A 15,886-nucleotide genomic window follows, 5' to 3' on the forward strand; every position below is an offset into this window, starting at 1 on the left:
AAAATCCTGGGCTTTGGGTGGGCGCGGGGGTTGAGGGGAGGGCCCCTCACTGCCCAGCAACAGTGACTTCACACTGACTGAAATGGGTGGTGGGTTGAGAAAGCTGATCTACGCAGATCCAGCCAATTCACTCACACTTGGTATTCCCCAGGCTTTTTGCAAGAGGCTTGTCAGAATGCATCACTGTTTCGGCACCCTTCCAACCGTGGCCAAGAGGAAGGCGGCCAATAAGGACGGAACACCAGAGCAACAGCTTAAAGCCCGATTAGCCATTTTGGACCGTCAAATGGCCAACTCACTGTAAATAAATGTGGCGACATGCATGTTGGTGCAGCCAAACATGCTTTGTTAGTAAGTCTGCCACCAGCCTACTAATGTTATACTGGGAAGTGTAAAAAATACATGTAAAAGAATATAAAGGGTAACAATGTTTCCCTGCAGTACTCTCCATAGGGCGAGGCAGTACTGCTTCACGAAAATGGTTTGAATGGAGAACAGAAGTCCCCCTGCGCTGGTAGCCACTGAGAGGATTGACCAGTGCCTCCAAAACAAGTGATTTAAGCCAAGGAATAAGGTCAATCCAAGATCACACCAGCTGTCTGAAGACATGCTGGGGGTTTAGTGTCTCACTGAAGGAGATGGAAAGCTGTAAGTAGAAAAGGTGTACTAGCACTTACCAATAGGGTAAGGAAAAACTGAGAATCAATATAAATGCTAGCAGTCAGAAACGAATGAGACTCCAATGTAGCAAAATAAAAAAACTTTCCTAGCCCTGCCTTTCCCTGTAATATCACCTATAAATGTGTGTAAATTGCACCTCCTGTTAATGCTGGCCCTAGGCGTCAAATGTCGATCTTATTTATGTTCCATCCCTTTTTCATTTTCCCTTGTCTCTATGCATCCCCCCACCACCTGTTTTGCTCTCAACCATACAATTGTATTTATGAAGGCGCTCTACCTTTTTGATCGAGTTGACATTCTTACTTCTAAATACACACAAATGTGGCTGCACTACCTAAAAATGTCTGTGTGCGTGCTCAAATAAAATGTCACCGGGTAGACAGTAGTACTGTCTCCGTCCTCTCCAACTACAGCTTCTTGATGTTTTCTCTTTTTTCTGGCAGGACCACACGCTTTGCCTCTTTCCCGGATTACCTGGTGATCCAGATCAAAAAGTTCACCTTTGGCATGGACTGGGTGCCCAAAAAGCTAGGTAAGCTGTATGCACACGTGGAGCAGGGTCACTGGCCGAGGTGCTATGAATGAGTAATGGAACGGGAGGGTTGATGAAGTTGAGGCATTTTCTCCATCCATACTCCTGTAGCAATACCTATTAAATTCTTAGCCTTGTAAAATTAGATTCAGTGTTGCTCAGTGACAGACTTTTTTGGAAATTATTTTTGGGGTGGGCGTTCCTTTTATGCTGAAACACTTCACTTTGACAACCCAAGATAATTCATGTACTCTTTCTCCCTACAGATGTGTCCATTGAAATGCCAGACGAGTTGGACATCACGCAGCTGCGGGGCTCGGGGCTGCAACCTGGTGAGGAGGAGCTGCTGGACATTGCCCCACCCCTGGTGACACCAGATGAGCCCAAAGGTAGCCTTGGTTTCTATGGCAACGATGACGACGACTCCTTCTGCTCCCCTCACTTCTCCTCTCCGACATGTTAGTGGCTCTTTAACTTCCTTGTGGCGGATGCCTGTTTTCAACTCTTCTACAGCTTTCTGTCACTTTTGCCCTCACTACAGTCTCCTGTTATGGTGCCTTTCATTTCATGTTTTGTGCGCCAATGTATGCTGGGGTTTCTGGCTATAGACTTTCTTGCTTTCCTGCTGCTAACTAGGGGCTGGCTATGCCACAAAACCTCCTGAAACCTGTAACTGCAAGGCTTGCTGTAGCAAGTGTACAGCTACAGTAACCATCAAGCCGAGCGCAACACTGAATTAGCAGATCGCAGCAGCATTGATATCCTCCCCAGATTGTCATGATGCAGAATATGTCCCTGCTTACTGAGAGTACCTTCTCGTATCTATGGGAATAATCCAACTACTTAACGTGAAAACAATATCTGTTATTTTTTCAAACATTTTCCACATGGTGTAAATCCAGCTGCACCTTTTAACTAGTCAAGGCTGAGCCTCATTCAGGCAAACCTGTCTGCAAATCCGATCTTTGTCGGCTTGGCTCTGGCAGAATAACTCTGAATTGCAGGGAAGTCTGTTTTGCTTAACCCAGTTCCCTGATTCACAAATAAGGGTTCTTTCAATCCAACACTTGGAAACTTTGAGTCATAAGGTGGGAGAACTGAAAATATTGCAATTTTAAGACTATGATCAGAAGAAAAAGCAGCGCTCTGCCTCTTAGGCTGCCCCTGTACTAATGTGGATAGCCAACCAGTGAGGCTTGGATCCCTTTGTGATACTAAGACTGCACCTTATTAGTCTTCATCAAGTAAACTGTTCAAGTTATGCCCTACAGGGAGCACATTATTTTCCTTACTAAACATGTCCTGTCTGTAATTTTTGTCTACCAAGAGACTGCCATGATGCACACTGTCCTAAGCTATTTAAACCAACAATACTGAAAATATTGAAGTAAAAATAACTTGTAAGTAGGTTGGAGAAGATGAGACCGAAATCTCTGAAGCCACCCAAGTGCTACCCTTGCCATTTAAGGTGGTGAAACCCAGAAAGGCCCAGCAAGATAACTATTCAGACACAAAAAGCATAACTATAAAGTCAGTGAGAAGACAAACCCTTAAATGCAAAATAGCCATATTTGACCTTTAGACTAAAAACATTGGAATTTCAGTGGCTACCACCCCCATGAGCCAATGATAATTGTTCAAATTTAGAGCTTTAAAATTCCAAGAAACCCGTTCCTTTACCAAATGGGGACATCATTTACTGTGCTGTTCTCCAACACCCTCATGACCTTTCCCTGTAAGGCATAGAAGGATATTGGGGTCCCCTACATTGAGGCTACAAATGCTTTTTTATTTACTACTTACTGCAAAAAAAGCCAACATACACGTTGTTAAGAACACTAGACCCAACTCTTGCGACAGTTAACTTCAATTTCCCCAAGTTGTTTTCCACTAGTCTGATTCGAACGTCTCTCATCTAAGCTGTGCGTCAATCACATTTCTTGAGGAAAAGCTTTTTGAAGGACATCTTGCTTCTGGTGGCTTTCTTTTTCCATGTCTGCTCTGATTTGCAGAGAATTCTTTTTAATATGCAGTCAAGCCTTTTTGGTCTTGTTTCATTCATTTCCCAAAGATTAATCCATACAAGCTTATGTCTGATATTTATAAAGCACTCCTAGTCCATTTGTGAGATGGGTTTTAGGGGTGTTTTCCTAATGTCCTACTGGCAGTAAGACTTTAGTGCACTATAGATCCCCAACTCTTAGTATCAGTCTGTACTAGCTCAGGACCTTGGTAGTATGGCAGAGCAGTCCGGCTTATCTTAAGAGGAAGATGTGAGCTGTAGGAAAGTGCACTGAATCCTAGTTAGACAGGCACAACAAAGAAACACACATATATTTTATATGATAGATATATATTATATTTACACCAGAATCACTTTAAATACTTCAGACGTTTGCAGTAGGATTACTAGATAATTCACTTCAAAGGGCACTTTCACTTTTGTGTTTGTTTGCGGTTACATTTGTAGCAACGTTTGAAAGGGAAATGGCAATGTTATCGTATTATCGGTTATTGCGCACTCATGCGTTTTTTAACAGGTCATACGGTAATGCATTTACTCTGCAAACACATATAGGAAAGTCACTTAAAGGGAGGAAAATAAGTGGTTAGTGCAACATGAGCTTAGTTCAAGGCTCTAGAGACGGTTTCTTCGCCTGGCAAGTCAACTCCGAGAACGCAACCCTAGCTAGAGGCAGTTCGGAGAAGGCTTAAAGTCTTGACACACAGCAAATTATGAAGAATTCCTGCAGACCCAAGGGTCCCCAGCAACCCTGCCCATAAGGAGCTGGATGCTGCAGTATAAAAATACAGATGCCTTTAAGAACTATGGAGAAGACCAGCTCTATACTAGAGGTAAAATACAAAGAATAGATTTCCAAAAGACAGAGCCCATAAGAATGAATGAGTGGTAAAAGGCTCCCTTCGTTCAGGATTGAAAGAAAAAGGTCCAGAAGTCCAGCAAAAAGTGCTAGGAGATGGGATGAAGCACCAAAATGATAGATCTTCCTATGGGGCTACAATAGTTGTTTGGAAGAAGACATCAAAGAAGAGGATACTTCTCCATCATCTGAATATTTAACATTAATTTGCACTTGGAACAGAACTTTTGAGTCCCAGAGCCAATCGGGATCCAGAGTCTCTGACCATTATTCTTTGGTGGGGCCATGGATCCTGGAAATCGCAGAATCTGCAGACTTCCTCTCTGCTAATAAAAAATATACATTTTTATCAGGTATAATGGAATGCAAAACATTCTCCCATGACATACTAAAGAGTGCAGCCAGAGACATAGACATGAACATGGCGTCCAGGGGCATGAGTTTAGGACTGGCTGTCAAGCAAGCATCTTGACTCAAAAGCACAAAACTCTGTTGAGAATTCCAAGAGAAGGTGAGGTGCTTCTCGTTTAGGGCTCACCTTTTTGTCTTTTTCACTGAAATAAAGAGTTTGCTGATGGAAAAATCATGAATGCCCCTACCAAAGCAACCTGCTGAGGCCCATAGCCTAAGTAAAGACTGGGTCAGATCATCTCAAACCTTCCGAGACTTCATCCAAATCTGAGGATCTATCTCTCCAGAAATTTCTCTTCCTCCAAAGCCAGTAAGAAGCAGCAAACAACCAAGGGGTTCTTCACCTCCCCCTCAGCTGCCTATAAACCTTTGAAATCGCACCTAAAAACAGTAGTCATCAGCTGAGGGTTCGTCTTCTATAATGAAGTCCCCTGTTAGTAGATGAACGGGATGGTATGGGTAGATCCCCTACACTCTTCTCACATAGTCCCCATCATTAGGAAGACCAAAGTCACATGTTGCATAAAGACCCTGTTAAGAGCGATTTCTATAATCTGGCCTGGTGGACAGAGTTTAGGATGCCACCCTAGTTGTAGTGAACAGGAGAGTTCTGAGAGGTTAGCCAAACCCAATCAAGGTAAGCGTGGCGAGTGGTCAAGGCTTGGTCTCAGACAAACGTGAGTGGGATCAAGGGTCCACAATGAGTCCACACGGTGAATGAAGCACACAATAATTCAAATTAGACAAGTAAGTATATCCCAAAAAACACACACAAGAAAAAGGAATCCAGCAGGTAGTAATATCACACAATACTCAATTATCAAACATATATACAGTCACCTTTAGGTTTTTAGGAATGCAGACCACTAAAAGAATTTAAGTAGGGATGCAGTAGAATGAAACCAGTTCACAAGAATTATGCCCCAACTTCATGCTTCATGAAATATGGGGCAGATGTAGGAAGAGTTCTTGAGGTGTAGAAAATGTGCCAGCAGATATTCAACTAGTTACATGTATGTAAAATATTATATGATTCCCATCTTTCAAAAACAAGCTTTTAGATCAGACGACCAAAAAGCGATGGGATGGAATAACCAAAATATATTCTAAGGAGAACAGGGGGAGGTGAATGCGTTGCAATTACTTAACCCCCAGGCTCTTATTTTCTCAGGTGATTAGGTATGTTGGCTGGGGGTCTCTGGAGGTAGGTTTTCCCACTGTTGGATCCAGTAGAAAATGTGCAGGAGCTGAGGGTGTAAGGATTCTTCCGTTCGGTTCCAGGAACAGAGTTCAACCTTTTGCGAAGAGGAAATGCAGAAGGCACCATTGCAGACCTTGTCGGGACACTACACCAGATGGGGGAAGGTGAGTTCCAGCAGGCATTTTTCGAGTCATGGTTGAAGGTGATCTTTCAGAGCAGGATCCCTTGATGCTGGGAAGCTAAAACTTGGCAGGAGGGCAACTTGTGGCACGAGCTGGCGACCATCGTAAATCCGTCGACAAACACAAAACTGCAGCGATTCTAGCAAGGTTAACCGCTGGAGAGCTGGTCAGTCCACTGCATGATCCGTGTGTCAGGGTCCCACGGTGCATTGTCAGGTTTCCCTATTACAGTACACACTTTAAAGGCTCATCTAGGTTTCCACATTACAGTACATTATTTAAACATTTTAATTGGAGGGGTAGGAGTGATGATCAGTAGTATTTTTCAGCTAGTGTTTGGGAATGAGTCCAGTTTCTGGCGCTCAATGATTGAGAATGTGAAATTCTTCCTTAATGTGGCTTTCAGAAAACCTTTGTTTCCCCAGGGCACGATGGAGGCTTAGCTCTGCAGCAGTGATTGGCTGTGCCTGGTGGTAAAGTAGTTTGAAATTCTTCAAAGAGTTCTAAACTGCTTTTCATTCTAGTTTCCCAAAGGACAGGTCACAGTTTCCATAGTTCTGTAAATAAGTTAATCTCCCTAGAAATATAATTGTCCAGAAGTAGCAGCAGTGGAAGATCTACAGTAATCTACAGTGAAGCAAGTGCCTCTTCAGAAAGCTGAGAACAGATGAAGAAAGCCAAGTTCTAACAGTTCTACTACTCGAGTAATTTTAAAAGTTTATTTAGTTTTGAAGTTTTCAAGAAAAAGTTTAAAAGAACTATTTCAAAAGAGTATTGCAATAGAACAAGTTACTTGATAATACAGAGGTGTTTAATGTTTGAACAAGTAACTGTCAGCTGGCTCCTTGCGCGCCTGCTGTTAGGCAGAAAACTGTGCAGTTCCCTTTGGGACCACTGCAAAAGATTTAGGACTACAGGTGTTTGGCAGTAAACCCACTTGGTAGCAGTCTGTACCACCCAGATTCACTTGGTAGCTGTGGCTGAGCAGTCGGACTTCCCTCAAGAAGAGTTAGGCAGTATACAGAGTATTCACAATAGGTCAAGAGAACACAGTAGAACAAGTAAACACTGACCAGGACTTGGTGTAAAAGAGATATAATTATTTATTTAAAAACCACATCTAGAAAAACACACAGGCACTAATAGTAAGCAATTCAAAAACATGGTCACTAAAAGATATACACTCCCTTAAAAGAATATTAGACAAGTCTTAAGTAAAGCACCACTTATTTTCAGACAGCGGTGAGCGCTTAACGTAGATGGCACTCTAATAATTCGTTTTAAAAAGGGAGAGAAAAGCAGAGAACAAGTTGAAACAGATCCCAACACTTTTACCAGAACATAACAAGAGAGGAAGGCAGAGTAAAACCGTGAAGTGATAGTTCAAGAGGTCGGATCCACTTTCAGAGGATCCAAACGAAATGTGTCCAAGATCACACGGTTGCAGTGCACAAGTCTTGTAAAGGTTCAGAAAGGAGTTGGACCAAAGAAAGGGACCAGTTAAAGGGTCAAGGCGGCCAGCCCAGTCCAGAAGGTTAAGGAGTTATTATTACCTTGTTGCAATCTTTAGAAAGGGAGGCCTGGCGGACACGGTACCTTGAAGTGGTGAGAACCCTCCAGCGGGGGCAGTTGTTCCTGGCAGCGGATGCAAGTTGGTGGTTCGTCCTGGGGAAGAGAGGATCTCGTCGTGGAGGAAGACAGGGGTCCGTTGCACTGCCAGGGAAGAAACCAGCCGCAGAGTTTCTCAGGTACAAGGAGCGGTCCGGTGATTCGCGGTTCAGTGGTGAGTGGCTATCCGGCTGCCGGGGTGCTTGGCACGGGCAGTTCGACCACAAACCGAGCTGGGGTGCGAAGAAAGATAGGAAAACTGGTTGTGCCCACCAGTCAGGGGAAGAAGCCTCTCCAGCCGGAAGATCTTCTCTGTCGTCGGGAAGTGGTGAGTCGGTTCTGCAGGGCTCCACCGGTGGTGTCTTCGTGGTAGGTCGGCTCAGCTTCTCCCTCGTCGGATTCTCAGGTCCTGTGGCGACTTCTGAAGTTCCAGTCCCCAAAGCCCTGCTTTTATGCAGCATACCCCCATTCACTCAGCCTAGATGTCAATCAAACATGCTAAGTGGTGAGCCGGCCGGCCCACCACTTGGGCCAATTACACAAGAGTGCGACTTGAGTTACCAAGGTAACTCAGCCCAGGGTGCCTAAACCCCCTCCCACACCCCCTGTGGTACCCAGACAGAGTGGCACCACTTTTGGAGGCTTCTGTGGAGAAGCCCGCCAAAAAGTGGAACAAAGGGCTCGACTGGGGTTGGAGTCACAGAAGAGAACACAAACGCCATTTTAGAACCGAGTCTTGGCAAAAAATACCAACCAGAGAATTAATATTAATTAAATAAACCAGCGGTATGTTCGAGGCTATGAGAATTAAAAAATTAAAGTTGGTAGCCTCGAACAATAGGAAAATCCCATAGGAAAATATTCGCGGTCGAATATAAAAAGTAGTTTCCACTGCCACCAGCCAAAACTCGATCAGGGGGGATGGAGACATGCCCCCTCGACTAACAGACCCCGGGGCAATCCAATTGCCCCGACCAGTACGTCCACAATATGATGGTTTGTATTGTTTTCTGTTAATAATTTGGGACTAGTAAAGCCAATGGTGACTTTACATGCCCTGGGAGACAGTAGTCAGTCCCAGGGTATGGAGTCTATGGTGGGGTGTCACTATGACACCCCTGTGTTACTGCACGGATGGTGCTGGGTAACACACATAGGAAAAACACATGAGACCCTATGGAGTAAAGGACCCCATAGCCCATAAAACACATTACCAATCAAAGGAATACCATGAATCATGTCCAAGAGTGGGAGAAAGAGTCTCACTCTTGGCAGGAGGAAAAAAACAAACTCCAGAAATCCAGCAAAGCTACTGGGGGACTCACTAGGTTAGGAAATTTAGCCTAAAGAGAGAATTCTCCCTAACACAAGCTTTTAGATCAGACGACCAAAAAGCGATGGGGTGGAATAACCAAAATGTATTCTAAGGAGAACAGGGGGAGGTGAATGCGTTGCAATTACTTAAACCCCAGGCTCTTATTTTCTCAGGTGATTAGGTATGTTGGCTGGGGGTCTCTGGAGGTAGGTTTTCCCACTGTTGGATCTAGTAGAAAATGTGCAGGAGCTGAGGGTGTAAGGATTCTTCCGTTCGGTTCCAGGAACAGAGTTCAACCTTTTGCGAAGAGGAAATGCAGAAGGCACCAATGCAGACCTTGTCGGGACACTACACCAGATGGGGGAAGGTGAGTTCCAGCAGGCATTTTTCGAGTCATGGTTGAAGGTGATCTTTCAGAGCAGGATCCCTTGATGCTGGGAAGCTAAAACTTGGCAGGAGGGCAACTTGTGGCACGAGCTGGCGACCACCGTAGATCCGTCGACAAACACAAAACTGCAGCGATTCTAGCGAGGTTAACCGCTGGAGAGCTGGTCAGTCCACTGCATGATCCGTGTGTCAGGGTCCCAAGGTGCATTGTCCGGTTTCCCTATTACACTACACACTTTAAAGGCTCATCTAGGTTTCCACATTACAGTACATTATTTAAACATTTTAATTGGAGGTGTAGGAGTGATGATCAGTAGTATTTTTCAGCTAGTGTTTGGGAATGAGTCTAGTTTCTGGCGCTCACTGATTGAGAATGTGAAATTCTTCCTTAATGTGGCTTTCAGAAAACATTTGTTTCCCCAGGGCATGATGGAGGCTTAGCTCTGCAGCAGTGATTGGCTGTGCCTGGTGGTAAAGTAGTTTGAAATTCTTCAAAGAGTTCTAAACTGCTTTTCATTCTAGTTTCCCAAAGGACAGGTCACAGTTTCCATAGTTCTGTAAATAAGTTAATTAATCTCCCTAGAAATATAATTGTCCAGAAGTAGCAGCAGTGGAAGATCTACAGTAATCTACAGAGAAGCAAGTGCCTCTTCAGAAAGCTGAGAACAGATGAAGAAAGCTAAGTTCTAACAGTTATACTACTCGAGTAATTTTAAAAGTTTATTTAGTTTTGAGGTTTTCAAGAAAAAGTTTAAAAGAACTATTTCAAAAGAGTATTGCAATGGAACAAGTTACTTGATAATACAGAGGTGTTTAATGTTTGAACAAGTAACTGTCAGCCGGCTCCTTGCGCGCCCGCGAAAGAGAACCTAGTTGTAATGACCGTGGAGACCGCGTGGTAATTCACTAATACTAACCAGGCGCACGGTCCAAGACAGTTGCGTGACATTAATCTAAGTAATTAATCAGACCATTATTACCTTCGGGTTAGGTGCGCCATATAAATGAAATTAATTTACTAACAATTGTAATCCTTTGTGTTTCGTTGGTACGCTTACCTCGGTCAGCATTTGAGGAAAGAACCTACGAGTGTAGCGTACGTGCCGCGCGTCGTGTCTGCCTCTGAGGAAATATTCAAATCCGTAATCAACAGCTGTTCTAGGATAGCAGTCACAGAGAGTCGGCGGAACAAAGGTAGTTCAGTTCCCTAGCGGCCTTCCATCTCGGTTGATGTAATCGAGTACATATACCACGCGCAGTGGCGGTTGGCTTCAGTTCCGTTTTTCTGCGTATGCAATAGGTTTGAGAATTACGGCGCGCTTCAGTTGTCATCAGAAAACATTTCAAAATGGCCTTGTCTTTGACACCTGTTACTTCAAAGACCAGCTTTAGAAAGTAACTAAAATGCAGCACCAAAATGTCCCTCACAAACCTGAATAAAATATGCATCTGGTACCTGAGCGTTAAGCGTGAAACCTCCGACTGTCGATCTTATCAGTCGATGACAGGTAAGGCCCTAAAAGAGCGTAAAGCTAAATTGCCAGCGGGTTGGCTTGTCTCAAAATCCCCTTCTACTCCATCGAAATGTGGGTTGTCCCATGAGTCGAGAGATTAATCTCACAAAATAACATCAAAAAAGCAATCTCACTCCAGTAGCAGACAGTCCTTCTTCAAAAAAGTCAGAGAGGGCATCGTAGATCACCCTCTTCTCCTTCTTGTTCCTCAAATACTTCTCAGAAAGGAGGCTTAGTCTGTCTGACTAAATCCTCTATAAAAGGTGAGTCGGAATATTTCAGACAACGGATGGTTAAAATCCTTGAGAAATAGGCCCCATCCTCCTCAAAGCACAAAGTCGACGACAAGCATAGGGCCAAGGAGAAACCCTGTTCGCCCTTGAGCCCGGGTCTTAAGCCTAAAACCTATTGAGATTCTTAGAGTACTCGACGGGACGAGAACTCATCCAAGACTCCGTCAGGTCGAGGGTCGAGTCCCTCGAAGCAGAAGTTGAATAAGTCGTCAATACCATAGACACCACAGATGTCGACACAATCAATGCTGAAATCGTTGATACAGTCTTAAGAAAAGACATAGATGCCAGCAGTGGAGTCATCAATGCCTTCACCACAAAAACCAAAGGAAAAGGAAAAAAACCTTTACCTAAAAAGGACTTTTTCAAGTCTTTAACCTCTATGTGTGGGTTATGAGATGCCAGATGACACCCCACCTTTTGGCCTTCAATTGGATACTCCTAATATACATAGGGATACTCCTAATGTTCCAGAAAGTTTAATCTCGTAGGAAACCAGAGTCCGTGAGCTACATGATTCTCTTCAAACAGCTAGTGGTGTTGACACTTCTCCAGAATTACACTTTGGGAAGCCAGACCTGGCTGATCATGCTGATGCATCATACAGAAGTCTTATGACTAGGTTTATCGATTTTCTTTTTTTAATTTTTTTTAAAATGTATTTATTTTTTTAGGATGGAATAGACCTGCTCCACCATTTAAGCAGGATGAACTCACGGAAATATTGGACAAAGGTCCACAAAATGATCCGATACAACCCTTTCATGTGGCACTCCAAAAAAAGAGTAATGGCAAACTGGAAGGTTCTGGAATCTAGTCCTGCAGTTAATAGAAACCTCACCAGGAATAGACTATCCAGTAGCGACCCAAAAATCTGACACCTGAAAGTTTAGTGGTCCAGGCAGCTACTTCCACCTCTAATCAAGCTGCGTATCCTACTATCCCTCCAGACAAGAATGATAAACATATTGATACCTGGGCAAACAATGTTTATTCTACTGGAAGCGTTGGCATTAAAGTCTGCTAACTCTATATGGGGACTGTATAGCTATGACGGCTGATCACATCCCCGAAGAGGAGGAAAGAGGCGGCTTCATGAACCTGATAAGAGATGGCAAAGAAGCTATGTGCGAGTCTCTTCAGTCAGGTCTGGACTCTGCTGACAGCATCGGCAGAGCCATGGCACCATGCGCTGTAATATGCAGATTTGCGTGGTTGTGGAAGTCAGGGTTTGCACCTGATGCACAATCTAGACTCCTCAACATGCCCTTTATTTATTTATTTGGTAGTAAAGCTGACGAAAGCCATGAAAATCTGCAGACCTCAAAAGCGGCAGCCAAGTCCATAGGTGCCATCAGGCAGCCACATCCAGTTCACCCCAGCGGATCATCCTTGAGGGGTAGGTCCTTTCCTTTTGTTTTTATTCCTCAGTTGGAAGATCGAGAGGACAAGCTTGTCAAAGAGGACAAAGAAGATTCCTCTGTGGAGGACGCGGGAGAGGTGCAAAGCCTGCCAAGCAGTGACATCTTGACTCACGACACCCCGGTGGGAGGCAGACTATCACAGCATCTGAAAGAATGGCGAGGTATTATTTCGGATGCATGGGCACTAGAAACAGTAGTCCTGGGTTACTTCCTCCCCTTTATACAGAGACCTAAGGATCATCCACTGCTAAATGTACGTTCCAGATCCATCCCTGTTGTAGGAGCCAAGCCCCTGGAACAACAGAGGTCATCACTGTATCAGCAGAAATCAGTCTGCTTATAATTAAACACAACATTGCAATGCAACATGACCTTCTTTAATGGTACATATATGAACTGACATTCCATCTAAAGGAATGCATTTAGCTCCTACAAACACTTAGAGGCCATTTTCCTTTTTCTTTACTTACAGCTAGCCCACTGCAATATTTTTCCTGGACTAAACTTGCAGTTTTAAGGGACATCGCCATACCACCACCATCGATCACATTAATTGAGCTGGCAAGAATGACACGCGAACCAAACCGGGACTGAACGTGTTATGAGGTACTTTGTCTACATGTCACTATTTGAGCTTGACAACTGCTCCTGGTGCAATAAGGGTTCATTCTCTAGTTTTGGTGTACACCTTACATGCCGGGGGTCGGTGACAATTGTTAACAAGGGTCTATGTACCCCACATTTAGCAATTGCTTATAATGCTTGAAGTTATATTATATTGCCAAAAAAGAACCTGGCCTTAAACAGGCTTTTTCTAACTTAACCTTTTAGGTTGGATATGGAGTACCCTCAGCTCTGAAAGATGGAGGACTCCTGCCTCTAAATCGGTCCTGATGAAGATGATCCAATTGAACAAATCGAAACCGGTTGACCCAAGACTTCAGGGACATCTCGAATCTACATGAGGCGCCATTTACCAACAATTAACTGTGAATGCCAAGGGTCTATATGACTCATGACTGGCCTCCAATGTTTTATGCTGTATCCTTCGAAGTGCTCTCCAAATACTATGCAATAACTTGTATAGTCCTTATGGGCTGTACAAAAAAGGAATAGTTGCACATGAGAAAACACAAAGGAAATTAGTTTTATTAACCTTTTGTAAAACCACACAGCTTTTGCACACATTTTATGTGGGTGGTTGGAGCACACCTCACGGATGGTGAATAAATATATTGCAAATACTCCCCCGTGAACTGTTTCACCGCACTAACACAATCTTTTATGCTCCTCTGGGATGGGGTCCCAGATTGAGCAAACTACGAAGGTTCACTACTCATTGTAGAGTGAGGGATAGCATCTCTTCTCTATCCTTGTTAGTTGTTGCATCACCGCAACCTAGGGCAAGATCACCTCACAGTGCGAGGGTGTTCTTCTGGCTAGGGCTCTAATAGGGAACATAAAAATATTTTTTGGTAATGAGAGTCATAATAATGACCCCATTCCTGTTCCTGTTTTGTGTGATATTGTAAATGGACTTTGACGGGAAGGTCTAAAACCCCCGATGAGGCGTATTTTTATATAAAAACGAATTCCCTGTATACTTTGTGTGCAGGAAGTTTTGAGCCCGCTAGAGAAAGCTGCCTGGAATGGAGAGGAACAACAGATGGTATTCTCCCTATTTGCTGATCCCCAAGAACAATGGAGGACTGAGAACCATCTTGGACTTGAGATACTTGAACAAGTTCCTCAGGAAGGACACGTTCAGGGTGGTCACTATTTCTCAAACTTTTAGGCCCTCCATTTCATGTGGCAACCCATCACAAGCACAGAAAGTGCCTGAGGTTCGCCGATGGTAGTTCTCATTATCAGTTCCAAGTTCTGCCATTCAGGCTGACATCCACCCGAGGGTGTTCACCAAGTTAATGGCGGTAGTGGCAGCAAGTATCGGGTGGGGGGGGGATTCACGTCTACCTCTACCTGGACGATTGACTGATCATGGCATGTTCACTCGAACAAGCCCTGGAACATCTCAGCCTACCCTGCCACTCATCACAAACTGGGCTTCTCCCTCAATTGCAGGTCCTACATTATAACATCTCAAAAGCTCCCAATTCATTGGAGCGGTCCTGGATGCATCCTTGGAAAAGCCTCGCCCCCCGAGGTGAGGGCTCAACACATTCTGCAGATGGTCACCAAATTCCAGAGTGCGCAGCATCTTCCGGCCTTTGACTTTTTGTGGTTGCTCGGCCACATGGCATCCTGTATTGTCCTGGTGCCAGAGGCTCGCCTGAGAATGAGATCCCTTCAATGGGCTCTCGGGACACAATGATCTCAGTTTTCAGGCAGAATGTCAGACTTACTACTGGTTCCGAGGAAGGTCGCACTGGATCTCCTGTGTTGGGCCTGCAAGGACAACATACTTAAGAGCAACCTTTATGGCAACCATGGCCAGAGATAACCATTGTTACAGATGCCTCACTCAAGGGGTTGGGAGCCCACGCCAACAAACTCAGTCAGCGGCCATTATTCTCCATCCAAATTCAAACTACACATCAACCTTTTGGAGCTGAGGGCAATCAGACTAGCGCTGAAGGCCTTTCTGCCCTCTGAACGGCTAAAGAATGTCCTGATAATGACAGACATTACAGTGCCCAGGTACTACCTCACAAGAGAGGTTGGTGAAGGGTCACTGCCACTGTGCAGAGAGGCAATGCAGTTCTGGTTCTGGGCAATTAAAGAAGAAATCTCCCTGTCAGCAGTTCACCCAGCCGGCAAGGAGAACACAGCGACGGATGCTCCGAGCAGGCATAGTACAGTCTCCTCCGAGTGAGAACTAGCTCAGGAAGTCCTTCAAGAGATCTTCACCCTTTGGCAAACCCCTCAAGTGGAAATGTTTGCGACAAGTGTCAACTGGAAGTACGAACTGTTTTGCTCCAGGGAATTTCCCCCAAGAGGAACGCTAGGAGAAGCGTTCGTGGTGGACTGGGAGTTTCCACTGCTGTACAAGTTTTCTCCAGTCCCTGTCATTCCTCACGTGATCAGGAGGTTGAGAAAGTTCAGGAAATCCATGATCCTAATTGGCCCGGATTGGGCCAGGAGAACGTGATGCCTGGACCTTCTGGACATGTCCATCTGTCCTCCAATGCGTCTTCCTCAAAGAGACGACCTTCTCTCGCGAAAGGAGGGTCAGGTTCTCCATTCAGAGATCAAGGCACTCAACCTTCACGCATGGATTCGGAGAGGTTGCGATGTAAGAATTGGGGGACCTTCCGGATGATGCAATGGAGATTTCTCTTTTGGCCAGAAGGTCAGCAACAAAATCCTTATACCACTGCCGTTGAAACAAGTTCTGCAGCTGGTGCAGAGAAAAGGATGTGGACCCTGGGGCTCCTGATTGAAACAATTAAGGGTTATATGGCAGCGCGTTCCATATTCAACCGCACCTCAGAGGAG

General features: G+C 44.6%; 1 protein-coding gene across 2 annotated transcripts in view; it reads left to right on the plus strand.

Moving 5' to 3' along the window:
- The window catches only part of USP5 (ubiquitin specific peptidase 5), a 1,083,475-nt gene that overhangs the window by 977,305 nt on the left and 90,284 nt on the right, over positions 1–15,886 (plus strand). The window contains exons 14-15 of one of the 2 annotated variants that reach the window (XM_069650637.1): positions 1,125–1,213; positions 1,480–1,602. In XM_069650637.1, coding sequence (XP_069506738.1) covers positions 1,125–1,213; positions 1,480–1,602 — 212 coding nt within the window. Of the gene's footprint in view, positions 1–1,124; positions 1,214–1,479; positions 1,672–15,886 lie in introns of both variants that reach the window. The other variant, XM_069650636.1, reaches the window with a different exon arrangement.

Source organism: Ambystoma mexicanum, chromosome 3p (genome assembly GCF_040938575.1).
Source record: "Ambystoma mexicanum isolate Mex_15411 chromosome 3p, UKY_AmexF1_1, whole genome shotgun sequence".
Classification (NCBI taxonomy): domain Eukaryota; kingdom Metazoa; phylum Chordata; class Amphibia; order Caudata; family Ambystomatidae; genus Ambystoma; species Ambystoma mexicanum.